The following is a 21,592-nucleotide window of genomic DNA, read 5'->3' as shown; positions in this document are numbered from 1 at the left end:
ATATTTATTACTTATATTAGTTTATATATTCATTTATTTTATGTGGCTTTTCCCAGATGTATTTGCCTTTAGTATCTTTTATTCATAGAACATGTTTTGGTTTTCTCATTTTCTATGAAATACACTTTGATAAATGATGGCCTAGTGCTGGAACTATAATTGAATTAAGAAACAGTTATCTAGATTTGCTAGTTATGTTCAGTCTTTAGCCTTGAATGACATCCATCATTGATAAAATTGTTTAATAGTGGACTCATTTTGAGGGACATAATTATTTAGATAGTGATAAAATAGCCAGCAAAGGAGAGTAATTTGAATTCAATTAAAAATTTTCTGATAATAATGTTGGATAATTTTACTATATGTATCAAGATGGTTTATAGTTTTTATGTCTAAAATTACTCACCTTGTGATATTTTATTAATTGAAACAATCAAAAAAAGTGATAGTTCCCTTGAGTCTAGTTTTTATGAATATCAGAGAACATTTCCCTGGCAATCATACAACCTAGAATGTAATTTTAGTTTTGCTTTGTGTGAAAAACCTTGTGGAGATCATTACTGATCTCTGGGACTTAATCTCATGATATGTAAAATGGCAGGACTGAATAGATATAAAGTTTTGTGCATATATGGAATTTAGCCATATTTGAGTTGGTCTATTGAATCTGGAAAGCCATTGCATTTTGATGGTTTGTAAATCTGTATTTCTGTATTGGTAGTCGAGGGAATGAGCTCTGTTACCCTCTCTCTTTTGGCCTATTTCTTTCCTATGACAGCTGGGATTTCATTGTTTAAGAGGGAAGAAATTTGATAGTCATGGCTCAAATGCAGTTATAATGATCAAGTGGTTTGCTGGCTGACGGCTCCACAGCATCTGCCCTGTAACCCTGTGTGTGTGTGTGTGTGTGTGTGTGTGTGTGTGTGTGTGTGTGTGTTTGAGTTTGAGAGGGAGCGGGGAAGAGGGGAGGGGGGGGGATAGATATATATTGCAGTGCTGGGCCCAGAGGATCTCCCCTGTAATCTTGTGTGTGTGCATGTATGCATGATGTGTTGCAGAGTAGATTTTCTGTGATTATCTTCACCAGAATCAGATGATTCTTAAAGGAAACGGAGGTGCTAGGTAATTAAAACTAATAGGTGTCCATTTTAGGTAATGACATTTTAAAATTTAGTTTCTGGGGCTTATTCATCAGTACAATCAATAAACATTCTAAGAAATAAGCTGTGATTGGGGAGCTTTTATTCTATTAAGGGTTGCTGAAGGAAAAATAAAATCAAAGTTCACACAAACATCATTTTAGTATTTTAAGGATGTGACATACAAATAATTCTATTAATCTCTTAAGATTACCTAAAGCATAAAAATTCAATAAATAATAAAAACCAACTTGGCCAGTGTGGATAAGTGTCTCAGTGGTCTAACATCAACCCATGAACCAAGAGGTTGCAGATTTGATTCCCTATCAGGACACATGCCCAGATTGTAGGTTCGATCCCCAGGAAGGGGCATGCAGGAGGCAGCCGATCAATGTTTCTATCTCACTGTCTCACCCTTCCTCTCCCTCTATGATCACAAAAACATATTTTAAAAACAACACAAAACACACACAAACAAAACTTAGTTCCTTATATATTTCCATTGCATAGTTTACCCCATTTTATATATTTGAAAGGACTCACCAAACTCCACAGAGCAATCTCAAAGTAAGGTTTTATTTAAAATCAAAGGATGTGCTGCAGTGGGACAAATAAGGCAGGCAAAACTTCTGACAGATGCCCATATGCAAGCCATATGTACACATATGGATTTTGCTGAGTCTTCTAGCTCCAATCACCAAGATCTGACTTGTAGGGAAGCAAAGAGAAAGTAGCAAGGAAGCCCTTTAAATAATAAAGCCATTCTTGCCAAACCAGTTAAACCAATTGACAATCTTCAGTAAAGCTACTGTACTGGGGTTACAAGGGAAGTTTGGGGAGTTTTGGACCTTAAACAAGCACATCATAAATCCCACTGCCTTTAGCCAAGAGTCAAAAACCAAATATGTACCCTGGCCAGTGTGGTTCAGTGCTTAGAGCGTCAATCTGTGCATTGAAGGATTGTAGGTTCAATTCCCAGTCCAAGGGCACATACCTGGGTTGCAGGTTCCATCCAGGCCTGGTCAGTGCACCTATATAAAGCAACCAATTTATGTGTCTCTCTCATATCCATGTTTCTCTCTTTCTCCCCTTTTTCCCTTTCTTCCACTCTGTCTTAAAAATAAATAAATAAATAAATAACCTCACGTGATAAAACAAACAAAACACAGTTTTATATGTGTATCTAGTCCAACTGTACATCAATTCTGTCATTACATGAATTAAGGAATTAAGAAAAGAATATCATCCCCATTTCAAACTAGTGTTAGTAGCTCATTCTGAATCATTGTTTTTCTTAGAACATCGCTGCTCAATAAAAATATATTGTGAGCTGTATATATAATTTTTAAATTTAGTAGTAATCATCCTAATAGTAAAAACAAACAGGTTTTTCAGTTTAGACCCTCCCTTTGGCCTTCCCTCCTTAGAGATAATACGTAGGGTCAGTTGTATTTCAGCTTCAGGCCCAGACAAGCAGCAAAATCTCAGGATCAGCCGCATTGGGTAATAACTCCTGCCCTGGTGCCAACCAACAGATCAATTAGTGGAGACCCTGGACCCTTAAAGGTCAGATCTAGAAAGCTTTTGAATATTCTATTGAGTCTCCCTCTGGGACCTCCCCTAAAATCTTCATCCTTGAAACTCACTGCACTCTCCCTCCTCCTGACCATTTCCTCCTCCCCTCCAGGCACATCACCTTTACCTTCCTCACTTCTCAGCCCCACGATCCCTTCCTTTGCCTCTATAACTTGTTTCCTAAACCCATTTCTTCTATGAATTACTTCTTCTACAAAAAAAGTAAAGTTAATTTTATTTATTTTTAAATGTGTTTGTTAATTTTAGAGAGAGAGGGAAAGGAAGAGATAGAAACATTGATGAGAAACATCAATTGGCTGCCTCCTGTACCCTGCCCCTCCCTCCACTGGGGATTGAGACCTGGCATGTGTGCCGTGACCAGAATCAAACCAGTGACCTTGGTACATGGCACAGTGCTCAATCCACTGAGCAACACAGGCTGGGCAGAATAAATCTTCATAATAAAATTATTTAACTGGAAATATGCAAAATATTATCATTTCAACATGTAATCGACATACAAACAAATATTTTACTTTTTTTGTGTACTTTTTGAAATCTGGTATGTATTTTATACTTACAACACATCATAACTTAGACTACATTTCAGTGCTCAGTAGTCACGTGTGAGTGGTGGGCATCAGCTGTAGCCTGAGAGCATAATTGCTGCACACAACTATATCAGTTAGAAAATGTGCTCTGCATTCTAAATGCAAAATTAAAAACTTAGGAAGCATTCATTTTTAATACGTCTTCATTCATTCAGTAGACATTTACTGATCACTGCCTCTGTACCTGAGATTAAATACTGGATATATATTGCCCTTGAAGAACTCATAGACCAGTGGGTAAAAATGATCTATAAAAATGTTAACTATTGCATTATAATAAATGCTGATGAGAGCATGCATAATATGTGGAAACAGAAATAAGTTTTTGGATAAAGAGAATGTAGGAAGATTTCACAAATTCAGGTTATATGAGCCTTATCATAAAGGATGAGTGGGTTTTATGAGATAAAAAGGAACATAAATGGTCATTTTAGTCAGGCGATACAAAGATATAATAAAAAACACAGTGTTCTTGGAAAATTGCAAATAGCTTAATAAAACCAGAATTTAAACTTCCTTTGGGAAAGGAGTAGGAAACACAGAGAGACACATATCAAGATTTTAATATATATCATAATATACTGAAGAGTTTGGCTTTCAGGATGGTGACCTGGTAAATGATTTTACTATGACAAATGTGACATTTACATTTTGGAAACATTACTTTGTTGGTAATGTATCCAGTGAACTGGGGGCAGAACTAGGAAGTGAACTGGGAGGTCAATTTGGGAACCATTGCATTAGTAAACAATAAATAATGAAGAATTCATTTGTGACAGCAAATAGGAAGAACTGGGCATACCTGAATAAAATTTTGGAATTAGAATCAACAGGAGTTGGACCAATTAATTCTCTGTGGTTGGATGGCTTACAGTAGTGGGAAGCAGGGCATAGTAAGAGACAAGAAGAAGTCATACGTTATGTTGAGGTTTATGTGATTTATCCAGTGAAGTTTTATAATTAACTAGATATTTTCAACAATTTATCAAGGTAATCCACAGGCAGTTGAAAGAACAAGCACAGATTTTTGCTACTCAGGTGGCATAGCAAGTAAGAAGTAAGATGACACCTAGTGGTGAAATCTGGTGATCTTGTAAGCATCCTTTAATTGACATATGCTTTATAAAATATTAGCTAGTGCCTTATTATTTGATTTGATTTAGAAAATGGTTAATCTTGGATTACTGGTAAATAAACCTTTTGAAACATAAGCAATAATTGGTGAAATACTTTTAAGATCTGAGGTGAAGGGGGAAGGAGACATGGAAACACAGTATGCACATCAAAAGGACTAACTATCAAGCAGGGTTAATGAAGATCACTATAAAAACACTGCAAAATTTTTGATTTACAGAGATAATGAAAATATGCTGTTAGTATTCTAGCAGGGGATAGGAAAACATTTACTTATAAAGAAATAAAAATTAGACTGCTTTAAACTTTATTTTAAGTTTAAATGCTATACACAATAGAGCAATGTCAAAAGACTACTAAGCAAAACAAAAAGTTAAGAATTTTGTACCTAGCCAAGTTTTATGTAATATATATAAGCTCAGACTTGAAAAGGTTTCAGCAAATAAAACACCCTTTTTTGAAAATTGTTCTAGCCACTGAAAGATTACAAGCGAATATTGAAGAAAGTTAAGTTGAGTTATCTCTGAATCATTGTTTTACTTTATTAAAAGTATGTTACAATAATTTTTTAAAGCAAATGTAAAATTTGCATCTGTAATTCCAGATTATATCAGTCTGACACTCCCATTAGAGCTTTGGGTGGTAGAAGATAAAAGTCTGATGCTGGCCTTCTTCAGAGCAAACATTTAAATGTTTTATTTGGAAGGTCCTGTGTCTCTCAACAGATTGAAATAGAGGTTGATGTTCTTACGTTTCTTATACAGCACAAGGGACTTCTTTTCATATTTAAACTTCCTTTTTTTGCCCTCATACCTTTCTTTTTTCCTCAATTCCCTCTTCCACCTCAACAGTCTAGTCTTCTCTCCGAGCAGTCCTTTTCAGTCCTGTAGTCTGGTGTTCTACTGACCTCCATCATTAGTCACTTCTTGGTTCTTATATGTTGGGGTGCCAGAGATTTAAGATTCCACTGCACCATCATTTCTATGTAACGAAGAAGTGATCTCCTGGGATCTTAGATGCTATAATACCAGTTGGCATGCACGTATCTATAAAAATTTTATGTAATAAAGGTGATATTTTATAGTATTGGGGAAAGCTATAAATGCTACACTTTAGTTATGTGCACTTTATTCTCTCACAGTTATAGCTCAAAATATTAAATTTGCACTGAGATGATTGATAATGTATTAATTAAATAGGGGAAAAGTAACTTCCCTACACCAAAACATACTTGGAAATCAATAATTAAATATAATAAGGGAAATATAAAGCAATTACAAAAAATTGCAAAGTGCATATGATTTTTATGTGGAGAAGGGCCTCCTAAGCAAGAAACCAAAGATGGAAAAGACAAAAAAGGCTGATAGGTTTTTGTAGACATACATGTGTACCTCATTATACACAAATGGGATCATACCATACAAGTTCCTTCTCCCTCAATCTTTATCCACATTTGCAGTCCAATCCTCTTTCCTGCCCTAATAGCTAAGCTATGATAAAAATTGTACAGGTGTTCTAAAATATATATTTTTTTCTAAAATCATACATATTAATAATTTATAACCATGATTTTTAATTATTGTTTTACATAAAGTAGAATTATATTAGGATTCTTTTGCATTTTGTTTTTCTTAACCCACTGTACTTTAGGAATCTCTTCCATGTTATCTGGCATAACTCTTAATTTCTTCATTTTAATGGCCATGTAATGTAGCCAATTTATTCAGCATTTCCAAATTAATGGGCATTCACTTTGTTTTCAGTTCTTGATCCCTACTGATTACGTTGCCATTACTATCCTGTACACATTTTATAGAAATTATTCTCAATTCTTAATAAATGTTCTCAGACTGCTTTCAAAAAAAGGCTGTGCCCTCTATATTTCCACTAGCCATCAGTTTCTCTTTTCTAGTGTTCCTGCCAGCAGTAACTCCCATTTAATTTTGTAACTTCCTGTTTGCTCAAGGTCTCAAAGTTGCCCAAAGATGAGTGACAGGGACCTTGGTCTTCTCCTTTCCCAGGTCTTTCCTGGGATTGAATGCGGCCTTATACATGTATGCAGCCTTTTTGATCCCCAGGAATATGTCTAGTTTTGGAGGAATTTCTTCCTACGCAGGCTCTTTCTTAAGTGTTTCAACTGAAACCACAGCCTTGGGCAGCTAGATATTGCCAGCAGGTTGTATTATTTCTGATGCCCTACAGGGTAAGGTATTTTGTGTCTCTGAGCTGATGTCTGTATCAAGTAAATTGCACAGCACCTTGGGAGTATGGTTTTCCAGGCAGCTGCAAGTTGGGATAAAATGTTAATTGTACTCATGGGAAGCTGTTTTTATTGGAACTGCAAAAGAAAAGAAAAAAAGAGTCTTCTGTGTTTGCTGATTCCTTTTCCTATCTCTTCCTGGCCACCTAGTTAGGAGTGAATGGGATGGGAACAAGCACTCCATCAAAATGTGTCAGTCCTCCTTGTCTCTGAGGTACAGTTGTTTTTATGGAGTAGACAGTGTTCTACTCGTTTTGTGACTTTGGTTAATTTCCAGCATTTTGAAGAATTTAACTTTAGTTGTTTTGCTAGTATTTCAATTTCTTTGGGAAAGCGAGATCACGGAGGTCCTTACTGTCATTCTGGAAGTTAATCTCATTTCCCTGTTTCCTTAGCTGTTCTTAGGCATTGAGTCCCCCATTTTAATCAAATTCAAGAAAGGCTTTGGGGATTCTGATTACATTACATTTATAAATTAGTTTTGGAAGAATTTATATTTTGCGATTTTAAGTTTTCTTAACTGGAAACATGACAAGACTGATAGATTTCATTATTTAAATGTGTACATTTAAAAATGTGTAATTTCTTAAAACTGCTAAGAATTCAGTTACAAATGACACTAGGGAAAATATTAGCAATATATGATAGGTTCAATGTTAATGACCTTTGAGTATTAAATTTATTTTTAAATATGGAGATTACATACAAACATGGATAAAAGATATAAGCTATTTTTAAAAGAAGAAATACAGATGACTAATAGGCCTAAGAATAGTTAGGGATTAAAAATGAAAATTAAAATGAGATTCCCTTTTCACCTATCAAATCAGAAAAAAATGTTTGGGTAAGGTGTGGCAAAATACTACATCGCTGATGGAAGTATAAATTGGTACAGTCTTTCTGGAATACTGTTCTACTCACATGTCCCCTTCTTAGGAATTAATCCAAAGGAAAAATTATTATTCATTTATTAAATAGTTACTGAGTACCCACTGTATGCCAAACAATGTTTTATCACCAGGTATATACATCAACAGAAAGCATAGAAACCTTTGCCTTCATGTAATTTACATTCATTCTTGTTGGTGAGACAAACACAAATGTAATATAAAAGTCTATTAGAATAAGATAGGCACTGTGGAGATGGGGAAACTGAGAAGAAGATAATTGTTGGGGTAAGAGCGTGTGTTTGGGATCTAAGAAAAATATTGTTTAAAATGATTAATCTCTAAGAAATGGGCACAGATACCTTATTTTCTTTATGTGTTTCTAAGTTGTTTCTATATGAACTTGTAGAAATAGATAACAGAAATCAACAATTTTTTTTAAATACTCAGAATTTTTGAACAGTATGATTCCCTGATACATTTTATAGCCGCCTTCTAGATATTACAATAGATGGATTTTACTTCAGGAAAATAAATATAAATGAATTTATTAGCATAGCGTTTAACCTGTCACACTTGGGTAAAAAACTGATTTATATTTCTTTTTCTCAAATTTGGCTATCTTAAAACTTGAATTAATTGAGTAAATTGAAATTTTATTTTTCTTTTCTGAAATTAAAAACATTGGGAAGACTGTCAATTTCTCTTACTAGAATTATATTGCATAAGTGTTGTTAGAAAATTATTCATTTTTTTTTTTTACTTTTTAGCACTGAATTTCAAGCAATAAATTTACTTGGTTATTTAAAATATTTTGTATTAAATAATTCTACCAGAATCACTTTTTAATGTTTCATGATGGATTTCATTATATTTCACTTTATAAGCTATCAATGTAAGAATTTAGAGTAACTTAGAATTTTAGAATTTAATACAGGAAAATATATTTTAGGAAAACAGTTAAAGGATGGGAAGAAGCCAGAACCATGCAAACCTATCCTCAAGGTGGAATTCAAAACGTCTAGATCTGGGTAAGATTTTATTTCATTGCCAATGTTCATTGTATATAATTGCTCACATAGCACTGAAGGCTAAAGAACTACTTTAGAATGGTCTATCTCTGTCTTAAATTTTATGCTTTCTTTATTTCAAAATAACAAAATAACTAAAATTGGTAAATTTAGGATAAAATCCATTTTTATGTTTTCTCTGTCTTTAGCAGTTTTGTTATATATCCTGGAAAGTATGAATTATTTTTCATATCAAACTTTATACGTTCTAGTAGGTTAGTCTTCAGTTAACATAGAGTTTATTCACTACTGAAAATTGCAAAATATCAATGAAGAAAAAAATGATTTAAAATTAACCTATTTATATTATATATATTAATTGTGAAATTTTATATGTATTCTTCAAAACTTAAATCTCATAAGAATATTTGGCAGTTCAAAAAATAAGTACAGTTTAATATTAAAGGAAATTAGTTGAATTTGGAGACATTGATTGCCTCTATATATAAATTAAATATAAGAATTAAATGGTTTTTACACTTTATATACCTTACATATATTTTTTGTTTGCACCAACTGTTATATTTTAAAATATAATTTAGGGGGGAAAATTTTAATTTATTTTTCTAATTCTACATCTCTTTACACTTTAAAGCAGTTCTTTTGCTTATGTTCTAGTTTCCCAGAAAAAAACATGTAGTTCTACTTCTATAGCCATGTAAGAGAATGAACTTATGTAGTATATAGTCCAGCAGTCTCAAATTTTGGTTCTTAGATATTTTTTCCCCTTGAGCCTCTTTAGCATTCCTCTGGAATCCAGCAGATATACTGTGTTCTGACAATAGGTAGAATGTACTTTAAGAGAAGCAGCATTGGCTTAATTGACTATGGCATCCCTTACTGTGTGATCTTTGGCACAGAGCTATTTGACTTTGTGCTTTAATTTCCTCATTGATGACATAAATGTGATAATAGGTCAAATGGTTGTTGTGATAACTCAAGATAATTATATATTTAAAACATTTCACACAGTGTCTACCTAGCACATAATAAACTTTCTATAAATGGCCGCCCTTATTTTTATTAGGAAACTTCCTACTATCAATTGTTTCTTTTATTTGCTACATTTGTCCACTGGCAAAGAAACATAAATAATGAAAATATGGCAGGAGAGGAAGTGAGGGGGCTGGGTGAAACAAAAACCCCCCCTGTATTTATAATCCTATATAATAAAAGGCTAATATCCAAATTGACTGAACAGCAGAACAACCGGTTGCTGGAATGACCAGTCACTATGACGCACACTGACCACCCAGGAGCAGATACTCAATGCAGGAGCTGCCCCTAGTGGTAAGTGTGCTCCCACAGGGGGAGCACCACTCAGCCAGAAGCCCTGAACCAGGCTCACGGCTGGCAAGTGCAGCAGCGGTGACAGGATACTCCATGGCAGCACTAAGGATGTCTGACTGCCAGCTTAGGCCCACCTCCCTCACACACACACCCCGCCCAACCTAAGAAGTCGTCAGACATTCCCTGAGGGCTCCTAGACTGCAAGAGAGCACAGGCTGGGCTGAGGGACACTCCCCCTTCCCCCCACCCCCACCCCCCGACACCACCCCCCCACCCCACCCCCACCCCCCACCCCCCACCCCCGTGCACGAATTTCATGCCCCAGGCTTCTAGTACAACATAAAATGAATTGTCTCAACATTTAAACTAACAATCCTAGCTATTTTCTAAATTATCTGTTCATTTTAACAGATATTGATTGGCAACAAAGGCAAAAGTCCAGGGAAGATTTTTTTCCCTCTCTCTTTGTTCCCATTTTCACTCCTGAATAATGGTAATATTTATGAGTTCCCAGTTTCTTCCAGGATGGCAGCAATACTTTACCTTTTATAGGATCTAAAATGGAAAAAAAAAAAAAAAAGTTTACCTGTAAATTCTATAAAACAAATCAGTAGGATCATCCTCTTATAACAGTCTTCTCTAGCTTTCCAATTTCTTTTTCCACCTTATGACATTCGTAAGTTAAACGGCTTCTTTTTTCCTTATTCCATGGCCTCTTTCCTTGACATAGGTCCTTAGAATTTGAATATGTAGCCAGTGTTGACAAATTACTGCACTTCCCCTCCCACCTAGAGTAGAGTCACCCTCAGTTGAGTCAGCTAGACAGCTCTCACCTTTTTCCTGTTCCTCGCAAGTGTCTTGGGCAAGTGCCAACAGAATGTGTGCTCTATTGGTTCCTGTTGACAAATTACCAAAATTTATTAGAAGAGCCATTCTTCCCTTCTAGGATCTTCTACATTTTCTTCTCTTTACTGGAAATCATTCTAGGCACAATTCCCTCCCATCCTTTATAGCTCAGCCTAAATGTCACTACTTTAAATATGTTTTGGCCATGTTGACTAGGTTGGGTCCCCCAGTAGTATACTATCAAACCTCACTTTATCTTTCTTTTCTAGAACTTATTTTGGTGATTAATAATGAAAGTATGTCTTCAGCTCAATGAAAGCATGGGATATAACTGTCTCACTTGTAATTGTCCAGCTCTTAGCATAGTGTGACTGAAAGTGAGGAAGAAAATGATAGGCTGGTGTTTAGAAAAACATATCCATAAAGAATTAGCTTTTACCTGTTCATGATAAAGCATAGTTTAACTCTGCAGCATAGATAAATTCTGACAAAAAAATGGAATCAAGATGGGTAATTTTTATTTTCTAATAAAATAAAGTATATATTATACCAAGACAGATCAGACGTAGGGAATAGTGACAATATCATTAATATAACATTTTAATACTCTTGTTATTAAAGATATGGCTATATTTTTTACATGGCCAGTGCTTTTTAAAAAGTCAAAAGTATAATGTTGATTCTGTTAAGGTTGTTCCTTTAAAAAATGAATGTGACTTGGGTGTGAAGTGCCGCAGGGAATGGTGCTAGAGCAGGGTGATTAAGAGAGTGAACTCGAACTGAATCATCTGGGTCTCAACAGCTCTTCACTCACTGCGCAGTCTTGGGAAATTAACTGAGTTTTCTGTGCCTCTGAGAATAGTGATATCTATCTCACAGAATTGTTATGAAGATTAAATAAATTTATATGAAACATTTGAACATACTCTTTAAACCAGTTGTCTCACATATCCGTTGTCTCAAAATAGCATTGGATAACCTCTAAAAAACTTCTAAAATGTAATTATTCTCTGATTTTGCATTCACAAAGCAGGTGTCTGAGTGGCAAGGTTGACCAGCCTTTATACTAGTTACAGAACCTCATTAACATTCTTCCCAAGCTTGAGATTTAGGGCAGTGATTTATTTACTTTATTTTTAGACACCAGGTATTCAGTTAGTGGGTTGTGAAAATAATTTTGTTGATTGTGATCATTGATTGTTAACTTATAGACTAGAATAGGAAATAGCAGAGTGCACTGTACATTTTAAGGGTAAGTATTGGTTCATGAAACTTTCGTTCAGTTGTATACATTTATGTATCTGTATATTGTGTTATGAAGTAAAATGCACTGCTTACAATGCATCATAATTATAATATTTGAAAACCCCTGATTAGTGGAAATAACTCAGGTTTGGGGTCCAAATCTCAATTCTGCCACTTAATGTATTCAGCAAGATGCTTAACCTCCTTGACGGTCTCTCCTTACCTCAGTGATATAGGAATAGTAACCCTAGCTTCATAACATTGTTGTGAAGAACTAAAAGAAATACAGTGTGTTTGGCACATGGTAGGTGTTTGATTAAATTCTAGTTCCTTTTCTCCTCTACTTCTACACATTCTTTTCACTTGTGGACAACACAAGAAGTTGTAGGCAAGGCCAGGTTTTCAACAAGAAGAAACTCTGGATGGGTTCAAATTTTCAAGCAGGTACTCCATTGAACTCCTGGGAGTTCTGCACTACATACAGATCATTAGAAGAGTAAGTTTCTCTTAGGAAATGGACCACCATTAAAGAATCACCAGTTTGGGGGGAAGCATCTCTGTTAGGGAACCTAAAAGTGTGTATAATCATAATATAATTTGGCAATTTAGTTACATTTGGAAAATCACAACTAAGAGATTGATTTATCCCATTTTATCATAACACTTGCTGTGGCAAACCTTTTCTGTATGGAGCCAGAGAGTTTATATTTTAGGCCTTCTATGTAACAGAAGGCCATATAGGTGTCTGTTACAACTATTCAACTCTGCCTTTGAAGTGCAGTAGCAGACATAGGCAGTTCATAAGTGAATGAATGCAACTGTGTTCCAATAAGACTTTATTTACAGACAGTGAAATTTGAATTTGATATAGTTTTCATGTGTCATGAAATATTTTTCATTTGTGTATTTTTTCAACTATTTAAAAATGTAAAAGCCATTCTTAGTTTTCAGAAATAGGCAACAGGCCATAGTCTGCTGAGCCTTTTTATGAACACACATATGCACACATGATATATGTATTTAAGTTTATCTTTAAGGAAAACTTTTGGGGTTCTTATATATCCCTCACTCTGTCTGGTGCCAGAACGTGGTTTAGAAGATAAGGTGATTTATTTTATTTTATCTTTTCTGTCATCTTTCTCCCATCTATGCCCTTTTCCACCTACATCCCCTTCCCCTCAAACTCACAACACTGTTTTCTTTTTCTTTATATATATTTTATTGATTTTTTACGGAGAGGAAGAGAGAGGGATAGAGAGTCAGAAACATCCATGAGAGAGAATCATCAATCAGCTGCCTCTTGCACATCCCCTACTGGGGATGTGCCCGCAACCAAGGTACATGCCCTTGACTGGAATTGAACCCGGGACCTTTCAGTCCGCAGGCCGACTCTCTATCCACTGAGCCAAACCGGTTTCGGCCACAACACTGTTTTCTTAAGTTTCAATTTTACATGTGAACTAAAAGATGTATGTGGATTACCTATATAAGAATATGAAAAAGCACAGACTAAAAACTCAGGGTACATTTGTGATATTCTGGTTCTGAAAATATCTAAGTCTATTTTAACAACATTCTCAAACTTGCTACAAACTTTCTCAAACTTTTTCCTGGGGCCTTGTTTCCAATGAAAGAATCCTAACTTTTCGAAGCCCCAAAACAAACATCCTCTGTACAAGATTGTTGTAGCAGATGAGGACATTGAAGCAGAGAGGCTGAGCAACTTGTCCAGGGTCATGCAGCTCATAAGCTGAAGAGCCCAGATTTAATTAAGCCTGTGTTCTTAACCACGCTACACTTCCTTTTTAATGAAACCTATTCTCTGTTTACACTTACCACCAAGCCTCAAGATTAAGCCATAGCAGCAAGGAAAGAAACTCATTTGGACGCCATGCCTGCTTTCCGAAGCAAAAGCAGTTTTCTTTTGCATTGTCGTAGCAATGCTCATGACCTTACTTAAGACAAAAATAGCATTTAATATCTTGAACTCAAGACCCTTAAGTGGCTTGGTGTCCAAGCATCAAGAAGAAAAATATTCGTTAGGTGAAGTGAACATCCATTATTTGCTTACTATATGCCAGGTAGTCTGCTTTGCAATTTGAATTTGTTGTCTTTCATAATTCTCATTACTGCACTGTGGATTGGGTATTTTTATTGTCTCCATATATGATAGATATTGAATTATAAAGCGCTTAAGTTAAATTAGTTTGCCCTGTGAAGTCACAGAGCTAGAATTTGAGCCCAGCTTGTATCTGGAGCTGAAGTTCTTAATCAGGACACTGTATGCTCACAGATAGTGTGGGCTAGGATAGAACTGTCCTAACAATTCGCAAGTCACTCAGTTTACCGAGACCTGGATTCACTTTTAAATTTCCTAGTTTATCAGAACGTCTTTAATTTAACATTAATTAAGTCATACTCATTACATGTATTCCCACTGTTGTGAACTGAGAGGTCTATCTATGCCTCTGTGAGGCTGGATAATTAAATGAAAGTAACCCTAGCTACTAAGAGGAGAGCTTCATAGATCATTTCCAGGATACAAATTTAATTCTAAATTGATGAAGTCTAGATTAGATTTCATGGTATCTCCTTGGATCATGATACTTGGTCTTAGCAACTGTTCGGGAAAAATCCACCGGAAGATTTACAAATAATTGCCCCTAATGGTGGAAGACCTCTTTGAGTCCATAGATTTAAAATTTCAAAGGGCTCATGAGATAACCTTACCTGTTTTCATATTAATTTTACTATGTTAGAAAGTTCCCACCTTAAATTCCTAATTCTCATTTTATCACTGTCTTCAGGGACAGTTATTCTTAAGATTCTCCCAGATTTATTTTTACTATCTTCATTTTCTCAAAACTAGAACAGTTTCTCCCAGTCTTATTCTTCAAACGCTACACCTATTTAGGATAAGTTACTCCATTTCTTAATTGTAAGATAATAATTGACTTAAAATAATACTTATGGTATAATTCACATAACTCTAAAACTAAGACAACTAGATTGAGAGCTCTGCCTTTTGTCATTAGGATATATTTAATACGTATATAAATTATGTGGTATTTACTGAGTTTTGTCTACTGCTTTTTATCAGTTTAAAAGTGCTGAGATCCCTCTATTGTAAAGCTTTTTTCTATATTAGTTTTTAATTCATTATTGCTAAATTAAAACTGATATCACATATTTTAAGTATACTGGTATAAAATTATTTTTGAGATCGTTGGCAAGTTTCACTTGTTAACTTTGTTTGAACCCACGAAGTATATTCAGCCATTGGTGGTTGCTGCAATGAAGGTGATGGGCTTAAGTTTAAGAAAAATGAGCACATACAGAATCATTCCTTGATAGTTCAGAACCCTTGAGAGCCAAGGCTCCCTGGAATGTTATTTTATCCTGAAGATACCAAAATAACAAGTTAGAAAAGGAGGTTTAGTAGATTCTGAACAGGTGGGGAGGGGAGAAAAAGGAAACATAGGATATCATGTCCCAAAGTGTTTGTAGAGGAGAGGTTAAGCATTGGTATAGAAAGATTATTAGAATTATAATAGAAGAAAGATTAGAAGATATATATTATAGGAAGGATTAATTTGTATGCATACTTATTAACCTCATTTCAATTTTAAGCCAGGATGTAGGTAGGAGCATTCAAGGAAAATAAATGGTGGTTTCACAATAGAAATTACTAGATTAAAACATGTATTCTGTGAATTCAGCAATAGATGTAAGTAGCAACTGTGTTTCCCTGAAAATAAAACATCCTCCGAAAATAAGACCTACTTACAGGTTTCCTTCTGAGTGAAATATAAGGCATCCCCCCCCAAATGTAAGGCCCCCCTAGGCTAAACATGAGAGATTTGGTCCACAATTCTGAAAGAAATGGAGTCACAAGAAATTCACCAGGAAATTCAGGAATTGGATTACATATGATGATGTTCCAGAAGATGATGACATGATTGTCATTGAATAAATGACTAAATTCTTGATACTGTAGGATTCACAGTTTGTCTGGTTTGTGTTGACAACTACCGTACTACCGTACCGTATACAGTTAATAAATCTCCTTTATTTTTATTTAACAATAAATGTGTACCGTATTCTTCTTCATGGAAAAATAAGACATCCCCTGAAAATAAGACCTAGTGCGTCTTTGGGAGCAAAAATTAATATAAGACACTGTCTTATTTTTGGGGAAACAGGGTAATGGAAGTCCATTAAAGAGACTTAGCAGAAACCCAGAGAAAGAATTTTGACAACTATACTATAAAAGGATAATGGAAAATATTTTAAGGGCCCAAAAGGAGGTTTGAGAGTCAAATGTGATCAGTGTTCATTCTTAACTATAGGTTCCTTTTCAGGAATCCACCTGGGTCTTAGTACAATTAAAAATCCACGTGGAAGTATTCAATTACTTAAATGATGCATAAAAATGTTGGAATTTAAGATTTGATTATTTCACTAAGTAAACGTTTATGATATAGCAACATAATTAGACTCTACCATGCTATTTTTAATCCTAACTATGTATTTTATTTCCAGGGAGCCTTTTATTATTTTATCAGGAGGTTTGTCATATGATACTGTAGGAAGAAGACCTTGCTTAACAGTTATGCATGGGAAAAGTACTGCAGTGCTAGAAATGGACTATTCCATTGTTGATTTCCTAACACTGTGTGAAACACCATACACAAATGGTAAGTTTTGCATCTTTAAAGCTCATTCTCTACATTTAGAACAAAGACCTATATATTATCTTATTAGTTTCCTTTTGTATTGTGTTCATTCTTCTGGGAAGAGATGCTGCCTTCAATAACTTTGAAAATTTTATTTCAGAAGTTAATTTTGTTTAATAAGCTTTATCTGTCTAGTATAACATATTAGTAGTGTTTTTGTAGGATAAACAAAAATATACACATTAAGAAACATTTTAGCCTTCGCCAGGTAGCTCACTTGGTTAATGCAGGGTCCCAATACTCCATGTTGTGGGTTCAATCAAGGCACATAAGAATCTATCAATGGATGCATAAATAAGTAGAACAACAACTTGATCTCTCTCTCTCTCTCTCTCTCTCTCTCTCTCTCTCTCTCTCTCTCTCTCCCCCTCTCCCCCTCCCTCCCTCCCTCCCTCCCTCCCTCCCCCCCATCCCTCTTTCTCTCCTTCCCTTCCTCTTTATCTAAAATAATTTTTTAAAAGAAACATTTTAATAATCTGTAAAATACTGTTGTACAAGCTTCTCCAAGAAAATACAAACCATTAGAAGTGGACATAAATACAGATAGAGAGAATTTAAGGAATTGGTTCATTCATTTGTGAAATCTGATAAGTGTAAAATTTGTAGAACAGGCCTGTAGCCTGAAAATTCAGGACAAAGTTGATGTTACAATCTTTAGTCCAAATTCTTAAGGCAGAATTGCTTTTTTACCCAGAAAACCTATTTTGTTCTTTTGGCCTTTAACTGATTGGATGTGGCCCACCCACATTATGTAAGATGATCTGCTTTGCTCATAGTCTACTGATTTAATGTTAATCACAGCTAAAAAAATACATTCACAGCAATATCTGACTAATGTTTGACCAAACAATTGAGCACCACCTGAAGACATATCTAATTATAATAATAAAAGCGTAATATGCTAATTAGACCTGACAGCTGAATGACCTTCCGGATGAAGCGGGGGGGGGGGGGGGGGGGGGGGGGGGCTGCAAGGGCCAAGGCAAGCTGCCATGGCTGCGAGGGCCGAGCCCCTTGCACACATTTCATGCATCAGGCCTCTAGTTGACAAATAAAATTAACCATCACAACTTGCATAAATTTCAATAGTAATTTAAATCTGGATCTTTTTTACTACATGTGAAGCTAATAGAGATGTAAAGATGTGTAATGCATTTTGCAGTCAGCAGGCACAATAAAATATTTAAGATCGGATTATGATATTATAATAGCACTCTATTGAGTTCCTAATATATCCAGTAATGAGAGTTCTTATGGATATTCAGATTTAAATCTTGAGTTTCTTGGCCATAGTCCTGCCTTGTAATTTGTAATACCATACAGGGGTCCTCAAACTTTTTAAAGTGGGGGCCAGATCACGGTCCCTCAGAGAGCTGGAGGGCCGGACTATATGAACTACTAATCCCTACTGTAACACCTCGGCTGCGCTCACTGCCCAAAAAACCTGGCGGGCAGGATCAGACTCCCCTGGGGGCTGCATGTGGCCCGCGGGCCGTAGTTTGAAGACCCCTGAAGTTACTGTGAGCTTCTTAACATTACAAACTAAGATAATTTTGTATTGGTTATGATATAGATTTATTTCATTTAGGAAATACTAGCCTTAAATTATATTAAGTACAAGATGAGAATGTTAAATACTTGACAAAATGGAACAAAATAAAATCCAAGAAAAAATATTCATTATGTAATGTGTAGTCTTCCTGCATGTTTATTATTCATGCATTATTTTCCTATTCCAGATTTTCAGGAACCATATGCTGTTGTTGTTCTTCTAGAAAAGGATTTAGTACTTATAGACCTTGCACAAAATGGGTAAGAAATTGAATATGACAAGCAATTATATTTGTATGTGGTGAAAAAGATTCTTTTAGCATGCATTTCTTTGAAATCACATATATAGCTATAAGCATGACCTCTTCTTAACATTCCAGATGCACATTTCTAATTACATACAAATTTTCTTTAGTATATTGATTATATAGAGTTTTCATTTTTAAGTTAAAATTTGTTGTATTTCTGAAATTTCATATGATTCAATCTAATTGTGCCCTGGGGGCACATAGAATCATCACATCCAAAACTGTTCCCGTTACACACTTTACTTCCAGATAAGCTCTTGTCGGTTCTCCAGCCATATTCACTTCCTGTTGCAGTATGTCACCAATGCTATTGTCAGATTAATTTTACATGCATCACCAATCTTGTTACTCTTCTCTTTAAACCACCGTGTGTTTTTAATTTAAAAACATCTTCTTGGCCTGCTACCATATAGTTGGAATAATGGGTACCATTCCAACCTGATTTTTTACTGCTTTTCTGCAGGTGCCTTATCCCTAGAACACTGAACTGAGTGTTAAACAAATATCACACTCCCCTGTCCTTTCTTAAATAGCTTCAAGCTGTTGAAACACTGCTTGTTTCACTGGCATCAAAAATCCATATAACTTTCAAAGTCAGGCTTATTTTCCTTTTAAACATTTTCCTGTTCTCTCTTTAGCAGACATTTCATGTCTAATCTGTGAATTCTCAGCATAGCTTCTTTGCAACTTTTTGTGGCTATTTACTATATTTCTGCTTTTTCCAATTTAGATAATACTATGTTTAGTTATAAGTACTTTGACTCGAAGAACATTGTACTACTTATGTCTCTTGAGAAATAATCATGAAATATGGTTTTAATTAAGTCTACCCATTCATTATGTCAGTATTTCTCAACTAGGGACAATTTTGTCCCCCAGGAAATACTTGGCAGTTTACAGACACTTTTATTAAGAGGAGGAGGTATTACTGCCATCTAGTGGTAGAGGACAGGAATGCTGTTAAACATCTGCAGTGCACAAGACAGTTTTCCACAATAATTATCTGATCCAAAATGTGACTAGTATTAATATTGGGAAACCCTGAAGTATAAAAGTGAAGTGTCTTATTTCTCTTATTTTAAGGCATCCCTAAATTCATATCAACTTAATTATGTGCTACTGTAATAATCAATTATATTTGTTTGTTTTTTCTTTTCTGAAAGTAATACTACTGTTGTGGAAAAAAGGACTTTTAAAACATTATTTCTAAATGAAAGCCCTAGAATAACTTTTTTTAATATGATTTTTTTTTATTTTTAGTTAGGTAAGTTTTAGAACATGTGCTCTATACTAATATATATTTGTTAAAGAATACATTGTGCAAGTAGCCTGTGAGTAGGCATTTTATTGAGCAAATGTGTTAGTTAAATATGTAGTGATAAGAGAATGATTAAGGATTATATAGTGTGTTTATAAAGATAAAAGCTGCCTGTTAATTTTTAAGTGCACCAGTTGGTTTGTTTGAGTTTTATCTCCTGTTTTTTAATGTATGGTTGAGGAAGGAGTGATGATAGTTGTTTTCATTTTGAAGTCTAGAAAGGAATTTTCTGAAAATTCTTTCCTTTAATTTTTTAATTTTTGTCAATAGTAGGCTGATCAGAACATTGAATTTTGCAGTTGTTCAAAGATAATGGTAATAGCCACTCTGATCTTTTTAGACTTGGTTTTTCTGATATTTAAGTAATCATTCTCATTTCCAAGAACTTTAAAATCAGTAAAAAAATATTTTTATATTTTAGATAGGGTTTTACTTTAATTTTATTACTTTTATAGCATTTTTTGCTTTACTTAATATAATTTTATATCTAGGAAAAATTAAATATATAATTTAGATTACCACTAAAACTAGAGAACCTTTCTAAATTAAATATTGCACTGGACATTAGTACATTGATGGAGAAAAAAGGAGAATTGAAAATTTATATTAGCACTACTGATATAAGAATGAGGCATCTGTTCATTGAGAAACTATGGCTTAATAATTAAGAGCATTCTAAATTCTGCCACTTCTTGATAGTTCGCTTGCCTTTGGCACATTACTCTTCCGAAGTCTTTGTTCTTCAGTCAAATCTGTTTGGTGCAAGAATAAATAAGATAAATGTATATAAATCACTTAGTTTAGTGTGTGTATATGTGTTGTATGTAATACCAACTATAGCTTTTCTGTTTACCATTCTCTTTGAGCAACTGTCATAAAAGATTTTTTTACATATATGCATATAGTAAATGTTAAATCTACTAAATGTGGTTAATTTCTAAATTCTATAGACTAACCACCCTATCCTAATAGAAAAAATATAAATTCAGACAACATGTTATGCAGACCTTTATAGGATGTTAACTTTAAATTAATCAAACTAAAATTATTTTCCATTCCAGAGCTGTAAATATTTTTTTTCATTGTCATATTAATCATAAGTAATAATTTGTTAAATTAATAAATATTTTTCTTTTCCTGTTGTTAAAGATATCCTATATTTGAAAATCCCTACCCTTTGAGTATACATGAATCCCCTGTTACATGTTGTGAATATTTTGCTGATTGTCCTGTGGACCTTATTCCTGCACTTTATTCTGTTGGAGCTAGACAGAAACGTCAAGGTTACAGCAAAAAGGTACTGAACATGAGTTTTAGTGTTTAATGTTACATTATTGCATCAGTGTTTTATATTTATCACATTGACGTGTTTGGTAACACTGAATCCTTTCCTAGAGAAAATATAAACAAAATCCTTCTTGGAAACAAAGTATGTTTACTATTGTCATAGATATATATAAAGATGTATGGTATGCTTGGAAATAGCTTTATATAATATATATTTTTTTTTTTTCAGGAGTGGCCCATCAATGGAGGTAATTGGGGTTTGGGTGCTCAAAGTTACCCAGAAATAATTATTACAGGGTAAGTAAAAGTTTGTTTCACCAAATAAAACAATAATA

General features: G+C 34.4%; 1 protein-coding gene across 4 annotated transcripts in view; it reads left to right on the top strand.

The window, feature by feature from the left end:
- The window catches only part of STXBP5 (syntaxin binding protein 5), a 125,448-nt gene that overhangs the window by 52,083 nt on the left and 51,773 nt on the right, over positions 1-21,592 (top strand). For all 4 annotated transcript variants that reach the window (XM_084889291.1, XM_084889292.1, XM_084889294.1 and 1 more), the window contains exons 9-13: positions 8,559-8,637; positions 16,600-16,754; positions 18,533-18,605; positions 21,120-21,267; positions 21,487-21,554. In XM_084889291.1, coding sequence (XP_084745417.1) covers positions 8,559-8,637; positions 16,600-16,754; positions 18,533-18,605; positions 21,120-21,267; positions 21,487-21,554 — 523 coding nt within the window. The remainder of the gene's footprint in view (positions 1-8,558; positions 8,638-16,599; positions 16,755-18,532; positions 18,606-21,119; positions 21,268-21,486; positions 21,555-21,592) is intronic.

Source organism: Pipistrellus hanaki (assembly GCF_964339955.1).
Source record: "Pipistrellus hanaki genome assembly, chromosome: 7".
Lineage (NCBI taxonomy): Eukaryota > Metazoa > Chordata > Mammalia > Chiroptera > Vespertilionidae > Pipistrellus > Pipistrellus hanaki.
This window is presented reverse-complemented; position numbering and strand designations above follow the sequence as displayed.